This window comes from Salvelinus fontinalis, chromosome 33, assembly GCF_029448725.1.
Source record: "Salvelinus fontinalis isolate EN_2023a chromosome 33, ASM2944872v1, whole genome shotgun sequence".
Taxonomy (NCBI): Eukaryota; Metazoa; Chordata; class Actinopteri; order Salmoniformes; family Salmonidae; genus Salvelinus; species Salvelinus fontinalis.
This window is the reverse complement of record NC_074697.1, coordinates 9,701,523-9,713,478: the sequence shown is the minus strand read 5'-3', so window position 1 is coordinate 9,713,478 and position 11,956 is coordinate 9,701,523. Positions and strand designations below refer to the sequence as shown.

The following is an 11,956-nucleotide window of genomic DNA, read 5'->3' as shown; positions in this document are numbered from 1 at the left end:
ACATAGGAAGCATTGGTGGTCAAGACACACTTCAGTCACACCAGACATACTGTAGTTAGTTCACAGTAGCTGCACCAGACCACATGCTATATTTCTACAGTACTGTACCTGAAGATATTGGAGAGAAATAATTGGACTTTAACTCCCATTAACTTCACAGCAGGACAGGTTAATTTGTGATCAAGACCTGGGGAGACAAAATGTGAATAAATGAATGGCAAAGAAGCCAAGCAGTTTCATGGAGGAGACTAGAATCAAATCAGTTTAATTAACTCTGGTGAGATGACAGAGGCTTTTACTCCACTTGGATTGGATTACCAGGAATGCAACCCTCCTATGACAATTTACATTATCAAGGCAATCTCTCTCCCTCTCTCTCTCTTTCTTCCCTCTCTCCCACTCTGCCTCCCTCCCTCTCTCTTTCTTCCCTCTCTCCCACTCTGCCTCCCTCCCTCTCTCTTTCTTCCCTCTCTCCCCTCTCTCTCTCTCCCCCTCTGCCTCCCTCCCTCTCTCTTTGCCGATGGGCTGTACTTGGGCAGGGGGAGAGCGCTTTACCAGTTGTGTGAGAGCAGGAGAGGCAGAGAGAAGGAGTCCTGATTCTCTCTCCGGCTTGTGGGATATACAGCAGTGACACAGTCCTGTGGTGCCACATAGCCCACAGATCCAGGTAAGACAAACTTGTGTGTGTGTGTGTGTGTGTGTGTGTGTGTGTGTGTGTGTGTGTGTGTGTGTGTGTGTGTGTGTGTGTGTGTGTGTGTGTGTGTGTGTGTGTGTGTGTGTGTGTGTGTGTGTGTGTGTGTGTACATACTGTGTGTACATACTGAATATTTAGTTCCCCATGGAGAGCACTTGTTTACCACAGTAGGGTAGGCTCATGATTCCCCTCTCTGGACAGGTGTGTATTAGTAGGGACGTTGGAAGCATTGGAGAGAAAGAGGATACTTTTAAGTCCTCAAATGCCACTGCTTTTCTCTCAAATTAGATATTGATTTATTGAAGAACTGTTTAGATGGAGATAAGTACTTTGTTTGTGATATTATGCTAGATGTGTGAATTTAGGATGATTAATACCTGTTAATGGCATCAGCATCAGTCGGCAGTGTTTTGGGTCAGGACTGTCGTTGTATCTTTGTGATTGTACATTATAAACATAACCTCTGCTTTATTTCAGTGAAGTTTATTTTGACATTCCTTTATTGTCCAGCCTGATACCAATAGAGCTATCCCCACCACACCAGCATGTTCATCTCTACAGTAAGATAGAAAAGCAGGGATTTGTCTTTACCTTACCTTTATTAAGTCAATTGCGTAATCAATGCGAATGTACGTTTATTGTAAAGATAACTTGAATTTGGTGGCAAAGCAATGACTCCCACTATGGTTAATGGCATGCCAATACTAAGAGGTGGAATGTTTCTAGTCACAGCATGGAACACTTTTCAATCACCTCACCTCCACTGAGAAAGCCATAATTGGTTTGTGACAATATTATCCTCTAAAAGCTTTTTTTCTTCAGGCCCACTGCTGTATAGTTTGATAATGGCATTCTGCGTTTCAGCACAAGATAGCGATGTTGGATGTGTGAGACAGCTTGCTAAAGAAAAATGCATAGAGTGACAGCAGTATGCTTTTCACAGACTTTTTTCCCCTCAGCGGCACAGGAGGGCTCCTGCATAATTGCATTTTGACAGCGCGTCCGACAGCACAGGCTGTCTGTGCCTTACCCATGGCCAGAGTAGGACAGTCACATTGGTACTGTGGATTCAGGACCTTGGACAGTTCCCCTTATAGCATTACCCCGTTTCTAGTAGAACAGATGATGGTGAATCTCTTGGTGTGTTCTTTCAGCACTGCTGGTCCAGGAGATGCCAACCAAGCAGCCAGATTGAGTGGGATGGGGGAGAGTAATCTCTGATAGGTTGCTGCATTACCATGTTGTGGTATCTTGCTCTTCCAGGAGACATGCAGGCAGAGGACTAACACACTATCGTGTCTGAACACCCATACTTGGATTCTAAATAATAGGCTTTTTGGGAATGCGAAAATAGAATGTTTTTTAGTATGTGACCTTTAGGAAATTGAGTATGCTGTAAATGCCTGGATGTAATGCTCATTTCACTTTTACATCTAGTAGAATTCGCTGCATGCTATTGAGGAAGAGAATAGTCCTTTCAGACCCACATGTGTCTGAAAACAGATGATAATCAGCTGATAATGACGCCAAGTATCAAAATGAACGAATGGCGGGTAACAACTCAGTTTGGCCTTAGATGACACATTCTCAGTACGGGTGAGCAGTATGTTGATGTTTTTTGTTTACTGGATACCTTTTTACTAAACAGGACGTTCTAAATGATATATAGTACTATTCGGACACACTATGTTGTTTTAGTAAGTAGTAGGCAAGACAGATTTCAGACGTGACCACTGACTAACGGAGCCACCTGTCGCTCCTCTCCAATCTGTTCCCCCCTGGGACTGTGTCCAGCTCAGGGCCTCTGACCACCCACTCCCCTCTCTGAATTAGACATGACTCTGACTTCACATTGAAGATTTAATAACAGTAGGATTAAATAGCGGTAAATACACTGTAAAATGAAGTAGGAATCCTGAATAGGGATCTCAATGATTATTGTTTGTTCAATTCCATTAGGAGGATCATGATTCTACATCTTGGCTACTTTTCAGAATTCCATTACCAGATATTGAGTAGGTCTAAGTGAGTTACTAAACTGTTATTATCCTAGTGGTCCACTATGTCTTATGATAATATATCACGTACCTCCTCTTGCATAGTACTGGAGTTGGCGCCATGCTGAAGACCTTGGAGGAGACTCCCAATGTCTTTCCACTTTCAGAAGTAAAATTGACAAAATGTTGTCCAATTCATGAGAGACAAATTATTGCATTTACACTGTCACTGAAATTACTAGTTTGCAAATTATCACTTTTCACTACTTCAATTTTAGGTGAACTGTATCTGTTCTGCTTAGGCACACTTTACCATCTCCTACTTCCTCCCTTGGAACAGATTTAGCATCTCCTACTTCCTGTCTTTGGAACAGCTTTACAATCTCTTACTTTCTGTCCTTGGAACAGCTTTACCATCTCCTACTTCCTGTCCTTGGAACAGCTTTACCAACGTCTGTTTCCTGTCCTTGGAACAGCTTTACCAACGTCTGTTTCCTGTCCTTGGAACAGCTTTAGCATCTCCTACTTCCTGTCCTTTAAATGGCTTTACAATCTCTTACTTCCTGTCCTTGGAACAGCTTTACCATCTCCTACTTCCTGTCTTTCGAACAACTGTGTGGTTGTTTGGCATCATGGAGATGTGTATGTAAATGATTACACCTCACCAATAATGAATCTCTCAGAGGTGTCTAGATGAGAAGACAAATGGCTGAGATGTAAGTGTGTGCCTATTGATTTTCCTCTGTACTTTGGAAGATTGTTGTAGAATGTCAGTGACTGATAGCTCTTCGTGGACTGTGTCATGTGATGTAGTCCCATGTTGGTTATAGGCCGGGCTGGACAGGGCTTAACTTTGGGAATGCGTCCTACTTCACTCTTTGCTAATACTAGTTGGTGGTACCTTCGTTCTCCACCCAGATGGAGACCAGCCCCAGCTCTTACTACCAGTACAAACAAAGGAGGTACTAGGGCTACGGTAATGTGTCTTTCACTCTGCAGTGCACAAATCATCCATATGGATACAATGGAGATGAGAATAGTATCTATATCACCTGGAAGCCTGTGGTCTTCAAATAGATATATGGAGACTTTTATAATATACTGTACCTGTAAATCATGATGTCACAGATCCACTTCTTCTGTTCACACATAGTCTCTTTGACAGAGCTCAGCAACTACTGGAGAAAAATGGCACTGTCCTTTTTATAAATGTCAAGTTGTTAAATATCTGCTTTAACTTCAAACAACGCCATGGTTAGAAATGAGAATGGATTTTGTGTCTTTGGGGGCGGTCCTCTGACAGACATCTATCTTATTTCTCATTAACTGGGGACTGAAGCCAGACCGGGTACAGTGTAGGTGTTACACAGGCTTGGGAAAGTTCAGCTGCTTAATGAGCTCATCCTCATCTATCATCTGACTTTTATCTCTTGTATACTGTAGTTATTCTGGCCAGACCATTCTGCCAAGCTTTTTACTTGTTCCATGGTATGTCTGCTGGCATATTTGATTCACTTGGCTCATGAAAAAAACAATACTTGATTAAATACAATGGTAACTCCATAAATTTCACCCCAGAAGTGCATGATTACAAATGTATCCTTAAGATTTGATGAATGGATGGTTTATAAAAGCTTTGTGTTTACTGAGTGGTTCATTCGGGCCATTGACTTGCTATATGTTTAGCAGTGTTACACTCAGTGAATTAAAACAGGCTTGGCTGGGTATCCTCTCATATGACAGAGTGTCTGATTGGGAACTACTTAGCAGTATTAACAGACTCTATCGGGATTTTACAAAAAAATTATCGGAAATATTTATTCTATATTACAATAAATTATATTGTTATATTTCAGGGACAACTGGCTCTGTCAAGTCTTTTGTCATCATAATGTCTATTGAAAGATTTATTGCTTCTTGTAGCCAGGTGACCTTATGGTTTGTCTTAGTCCTGCATGCCCCTCCCACAAAATGATAATATTTATTTTAAACAGCTAAAGAAAACAAGACATCAACTATTATGTTGTGATACTGTATTACGATATTATGACGTGTTCTTCTTCTATGGTTTAACTCAGTTGGTCCTTTGTGTTCCCAGAATCCAATGGTGCGATGGCCCCCAGGCAGGGCAGTGTGGGACTTATAGGTCCTCCAGCAGGCGTGCCTCTCCCCGTCCTCCCACTCCTCCTCCTCCTCTGTGGCCAGATGCGGGATGCCCAGGGTCAAGGTAAGACTTTGATTACTGTCAGTGTTACTTCCACATGGCTCTGTAGGGTTTGGATATTCAATAGGACAACACCTTTGGGAACAGCATTGCTTGACTAGGGTAATTTCCAGCCATGTATCCAATGTGCATTTTGTTCAATCCAGTTGGACAGTGTATATTCCCAGGGGTCCGTGCTGCCAATATCAGTGGTATTGCTTTTCTATGCAGATCTTGTTTAATCTTGGAAACCATTTTGTGCTTTTCAGTCTTGAACCATTGTTCATTCATCACATAGACCTCTTCCAGGGGTAATACTGACATTTTACATACAGTAATTGGGTGCTTGGCTTATTACCTGGGTGCCATGTGGGCTGGGCTGGTTTTGGGTCCAGATTGAATGTGCATCTCCCAGGGAGACAAGGCCACTGTGCCCTCTGCTGTCAGAACCCTCCACTGGCTCCTACCTCTCCCTGTGGCCAATCTTATTTATAGCATGGCGGGAACTGCCACACTAACTGGTGAGAGCACAACACACACACACATACTCACCACGCTCACTCTCACTCCAAACAATTGCCAAGTTTTTGAGGGGTGGGGGGGCGGGGGATGCAGATGGAATTGAAGCAGATACAAGGTTAATGTGGAGTGGAGAGGAGTGCGAATTTTAACATTCAGCTCTCATACAATGAGGCCTGATTAATGGGACTCAACTGTGCCACATGCCAGAGTAAAATATACCAGCCGTAAAGGAGGACGGGCGAGGACCAGGGAGGAACTAGAGTGAGAAACACTCTTTAGACTAATTCAAACCTAAGACGCTTTGAAACGGATATTAAAAGGAAATGCAGGTATTCTGTCAAAAAGCCTAATGTAGTCTAATTTTATATCTCTTAAGTCATTTCTGATCTAGAAAGCTTGTGTACGTTACAGGACCATTTCAGTATAGGGTTAGTTTTAGGGGAGAGTGGGGTAAGTTGAGCCATTTTTTACTTTCAGCATATCACACCAGCCTTCGCTTTGGCTCCCCCTCCTGTCCAGCTCAGGCATTTGGCGTCGCCGGCCTTCTAACTGCTGCCGAACCTACTGCTGGCAAACGCCCTTCACTCATCTACCCCGGACTTGTCTCGTCATCATTACACACACCTGGTTCCAATCGCCACTCTGTCACTGTATATATACTCCCTCTGTCAGTTGTCTATTTCGGTAGTTGTAAATGTTACTTGTTTTCCTGAGAGGAATCTCTCTTACTATTTACTTTAGTACTTTATATTTTGCACTTTGGGTTCACCCTGTTCGGCCTTTTTGTTTATGAAGATATGTTTTGAGCACAACAGCGTTTGGTTTTCGTCCCGCTTTGATCCATGGTGCTTAATTCTTAAGTGTAGGGGGCAGTATTTTCGTTTTTGGCAAACGTACCCATTTGAAAAAAAACGTACCCATTTGAAACTGCCTATTTATCAGCCCCCGAAACTAGAAAATGCATATACTTGTCAGATTAGGATAGAAAACACTCTAAAGTTTCCAAAACTGTCAATGTTTTGTCTGTGAGTTTAACAGAACTGATATTGCAGCCTAAAACCTGAGGAAAATCCAATCAGGAAGTGCCTCTGTTTTTGAAACCTCTCTGTTCTTATGCATCCCTATCATCCATTTTCTATTGCTTCCCTAAGGTGTCAAGAGCCTTTAGACATAGTTTCAGGATTTTATTTTGAAAAATGAGCGAGAACCATCACATTGCGTAAGTGGATAGGTGGGGGCTCTCAGAGTGAGTTGTGCGCAACAGAGAAAGGCGGCCATTGTTACTCCCGGTCCTATTGAAAAACCAACACTCCTGGTTGATATATTATCGAATAGATATTTGAAAAACAACCTGAGTATTGATTATATCAAACTTTTGACATGTTTCTGTGGACATTATGAATATTATCTGGAACTTTAGTCTGCGTAGTCGTGAACACTTTTTGCTGTGGATTTCTCAGCATAACGCACGAAACAAAAGGAGGAATTTGGATATAAAAATATCTTTATGGAACAAAAGGAACATTTGTTGTCTAACTGGGAGTCTCGTGAGTGAAAACATCCGAAGATCATCAAAGGTAAACAATTAATTTGATTGCTTTTCTGATTTTCGTGACCAAGTTACCTGATGCTAAGTGTACTTAATGTTTTGTCGAGCGATCGATAAACTTACACAAACGCTTGTATTGCTTTCGCTGTAAAGCATCATTTCAAAATCTAAGACGACAGGTGGATTAACAAAAGGCCAAGCTGTGTTTTGCAATATCGCACTTGTGATTTCATGAAAATGAATATTTTCTAGTAATATTATTTGACTGTGGCGCTATGCTATTCAGTGTTGCTGATGACAATTATCTCAGATCCGGGATGGGTGGTTCAGAAAGGTTAAATAAACTCAGTAGTTCTAAACCTGCGACTGCCTCCTGCCTACTCCTTTCTACACCAGTGACACAACATCACTACATCAAGGGAAATATAGTATTCTTTCAAACAAAGATATCTACATATATTTCAGGATGTTGTGTATCCCTGGAAATAATCAGAATTTATGTAAACTTAACAATTTTGAAAACATAGCAAGTCCAAAAGGTGGTCTTTTGGCACAACTTACCCTGGGTATGAGGAAAGTTGAGCATAGAGACAGGGTAAATTGAGCCACCTTGAGGTAAGCGGGTCAGTGTCCCTCTTCAGAGTCATTCAGTAAATGTTTTCTTCCCTTAATGCTGCTCTAATGGATTTCTTCCCTTACTGCTGCTCTAATGGATTTCTTCCCTTGCTGCTGCTCTAATGGATTTCCTCCCTTGCTGCTGCTCTAATGGATTTCTTCCCTTGCTGCTGCTGTAATGGATTTCTTCCCTTACTGCTGCTCTAATGGATTTCTTCCCTTGCTGCTGCTCTAATGGATTTCTTCCCTTGCTGCTGCTCTAATGGATTTCTTCCCTTGCTGCTGCTCTAATTGGGTTCTTCCCTTGCTGCTGCTCTAATGGATGTCTTCCCTTGCTGCTGCTCTAATGGATTTCCTCCCCGTGCTGCTGCTCTAATGGATTTCTTCCCTTGCTGCTGCTCTAATTGGATTTCTTCCCTTGCTGCTGCTCTAATGGATTTCCTCCCTTGCTGCTGCTCTAATGGATTTCCTCCCTTGCTGCTGCTCTAATGGATTTCTTCCCTTGCTGCTGCTCTAATGGATTTCTTCCCTTGCTGCTGCTCTAATGGATTTTCTCCCTTGCTGCTGCTCTAATTGGATTTCTTCCCTTGCTGCTGCTCTAATGGATTTTCTCCCTTGCTGCTGCTCTAATGGATTTCTTCCCTTGCTGCTGCTCCAATGGATTTCTTCCCTTGCTGCTGCTCTAATTGGGTTCTTCCCTTGCTGCTGCTCTAATGGATTTCCTCCCTTGCTGCTGCTCTAATGGATTTCTTCCCTTGCTGCTGCTCTAATGGATTTCTTCCCTTGCTGCTGCTCTAATGGATTTCTTCTCTTGCTGCTGCTCTAATGGATTTCTTCCCTTGCTGCTGCTCTAATGGATTTCTTCCCTTGCTGCTGCTCTAATGGATTTCTTCCCTTGCTGCTGCTCTAATGGATTTCTTCCCTTGCTGCTGTTCTAATTGGGTTCTTCCCTTCTCTCACTTCCTTGGCTGCTCTCTCAAGAACCTCAAGGGGGAAGGAGCCCTGCTTGTTTTACGTCTGTATAAATGGGGCAGGATGTCTGCTCTGTAACCAGAAACAGTCTTGAGTTCATATGCCTGACACATAGCAAAAATACTATGCATATTGTGTAGTAAACTGACTAAATGTAATCATCATTTGTATGGGGTATGGTCATTGGCTCAACTTACCCCATGGCCATTGGCTCAGCGTACCCCAAGGCAAACATTTTGACTATATTTATTTTTTTTATTTTTTTATTTCACCCGTATTTAACCAGGTAGGCAAATTGAGAACACGTTCTCATTTACAATTGCGACCTGGCCAAGATAAAGCAAAGCAGTTCGACACATACAACAACACATAGTTACACATGGAGTAAAACAAACATACAGTCAATAATACAGTGAAAAATAAGTCTATATACAATATGAGCAAGTGAGGTGAGATAAGGGAGGTGAAGGCAAACAAAATATATATATAAATAAATTAAAAAATAAAAAGGCCATGGTGGCGAAGTAAATACAATATAGCAAGTAAAAAAAACACTGGAATGGTTGGTTTGCAGTGGAAGAAGGTGCAAAGTAGAGATAGAAATAATGGGGTGCAAAGGAGCAAAATAAATAAATACAGTAGGTAAAGAGGTAGTTGTTTGGGCTAAATTATAGATGGGCTATGTACAGGTGCAGTAATCTATGAGCTGCTCTGACAGCTGGTGCTTAAAGCTAGTGAGGGAGATAAGTGTTTCCAGTTTCAGAGATTTTTGTAGTTCGTTCCAGTCATTGGCAGCAGAGAACTGGAAGGAGAGGCGGCCAAAGGAAGAATTGGTTTTGGGGGTGACCAGAGAGATATACCTGCTGGAGCGCGTGCTACGGGTGGGCGTTGCTATGGTGACCAGCGAGCTGAGATAAGGGGGGACTTTACCTAGCAGGGTCTTGTAGATGACCTGGAGCCAGTGGGTTTGGCGACGAGTGTGAAGCGAGGGCCAGCCAACGAGAGCGTACAGGTCGCAGTGGTGGGTAGTATATGGGGCTTTGGTGACAAAACGGATGGCACTGTGATAGACTGCATCCAATTTATTGAGTAGGGTTTTGGAGGCTATTTTGTAAATGACATCACCGAAGTCGAGGATTGGTAGGATGGTCAGTTTTACAAGGGTATGTTTGGCAGCATGAGTGAAGGATGCTTTGTTGCGGAATAGGAAGCCGATTCTAGATTTAACTTTGGATTGGAGATGCTTGATGTGAGTCTGGAAGGAGAGTTTACAGTCTAACCAGACACCTAGGTATTTGTAGTTGTCCACATATTCTAAGTCAGAGCCGTCCAGAGTAGTGATGTTGGACAGGCGGGCAGGTGCAGGCAGCGATCGGTTGAAGAGCATGCATTTAGTTTTACTTGTATTTAAGAGCAATTGGAGGCCACGGAAGGAGAGTTGTATGGCATTGAAGCTCGCCTGGAGGGTTGTTAACACAGTGTCAAAAGAAGGGCCAGAAGTATACAGAATAGTGTCGTCTGCGTAGAGGTGGATCAGAGACTCACCAGCAGCAAGAGCGACATCATTGATGTATACAGAGAAGAGAGTCGGTCCAAGAATTGAACCCTGTTGCACCCCCATAGAGACTGCCAGAGGTCCGGACAACAGACCCTCCGATTTGACACACTGAACTCGATCAGAGAAGTAGTTGGTGAACCAGGCGAGGCAATCATTAGAGAAACCAAGGCTGTCGAGTCTGCCGATGAGGATGTGGTGATTGACAGAGTCAAAAGCCTTGGCCAGGTCAATGAATATGGCTGCACAGTACTGTTTCCTATCGATAGCGGTTAAGATATCGTTTATAACCTTGAGCGTGGCTGAGGTGCATATTAGCCCACACAGCTACAAGGATGCACTTTCATGCTAGGTTTATGACCTTATATTGTAGCTTATAGATCTGATGTATAAACAATCTTAAAATGATCTACTTTGGTTTAGATACAAGCATCATAAAACTTCTAAAACAAATACATTTTACTTTGTGAAAATCATTTTTTTACCTAACTTGTTTACCAATTTTTCCATGTGGTTTCTTCTTTTATAGACTCCATGAAATTACGACTTCTTCCTAAATATTTGGTCACGATTCATTTTGTGTATGGTTACCTAGAAACAAGGGCTGGCCCAACTTACCCCACTCTCCTCTCCTGGATGAGTTGACAATCCCACTATAACCTTCAAACGTGAAACATTGTCAGAGAGGCGATTTCTGTCTTTCTTTTGGCTTTTGTTGCGTCAAAAGACTACGATTGATTGCTGTGAATGCTCGAAGCTGGGCGGCAGAGACAAGACCATAAAATCTTAGACAAGAGCCACTGAAGTTTGTCTTCAACAAGGGCAGTAAATTGTATTGAAAAAGGCAGTAGGAGGGAGGGCAAAGCCCACAGAATGTAAAATACCTTTATTGTCTTGACCTGTAATGTATGATGCTCCATGAGCCAAAACCCCCTCATTCAATCCTCTGACCTTTGTGGATGTCATATATGGATAATCAGGAATAATATGGTGTGTCATATCTGAAGATGCAGTAGAGCATTCAATCTTTGAATGTTTGAGGAAGTCTGGGTGTGCCCATGAGACCATTGCATCCTGGATCCCAACATCTGCAGTGGCTGGAGCAGCTGCCTTGTGAACTAACCACATTACTGCAGATCCATCTTCCTTACCTCATCTGGTTTGGTTCCTGTGGCTCTGTTCAAACTCTCTGCTCCTTGGCTATGGTTTTAGGACTACCACACCATTCAATGGCCATATCGGACATCATTATGAAAGTATAGTTCTCTTGGAGAGAGAGCTCTTGTGAAGATGAGTTTTAACCTTCATAGTGGTAACTTTCCTCCTCCCTCTCAGTCTGTGGTTGAGTACAAAGCTTTTAGGGATCTAATCTGATAAGTCTCTTCCTCTTGCCTTGGGAAAGACATTACATTTCCACTAGCACTAAAAACACTGCTTTCTCAGTCGCTTCATTTCATCACGTTGTTCCTAGTGGGACCATCAGAACATGGTGACCAGGCTGACTACTTATCCATACACTCATAGGGCTTGTGCATTGTGCCCAGCAACCACTAGATATGTACAGATGTGTTGTAGGCAGTGGTGTAAAGTACTTAAGTAAAAATACTTTAAAGTTCTACTGAAGTCGTTTTTGAGGGTATCTGTACTTTACAATTTATATTTTTGACAACTTTTACTTTTACTTCACTACATTCCTAAATAAAGTAATGTACTTTTTACTCCATACATTTTCCCTGATACCCAAAAGTACTTGTTACATTTTGATAGGAAAATGGTCCAATTCACGCACTCATCAAGAGAACATCCCTGATCATCCCCTGCCTCTGATCCTGTGGACTCACGAAACACA

The 11,956-nt window shown here is 42.4% G+C and overlaps 1 protein-coding gene across 1 annotated transcript in view; it reads left to right on the top strand.

Annotated features, from left to right (window-relative positions):
• Positions 1-564: 564 nt before the first annotated feature.
• The window catches only part of robo2 (roundabout, axon guidance receptor, homolog 2 (Drosophila)), a 768,110-nt gene continuing 756,718 nt past the window's right edge, over positions 565-11,956 (top strand). The window contains exons 1-2 of the mRNA XM_055896664.1: positions 565-667; positions 4,790-4,918. Coding sequence (XP_055752639.1) covers positions 4,804-4,918 — 115 coding nt within the window. The 5' untranslated portion in view covers positions 565-667; positions 4,790-4,803. The remainder of the gene's footprint in view (positions 668-4,789; positions 4,919-11,956) is intronic.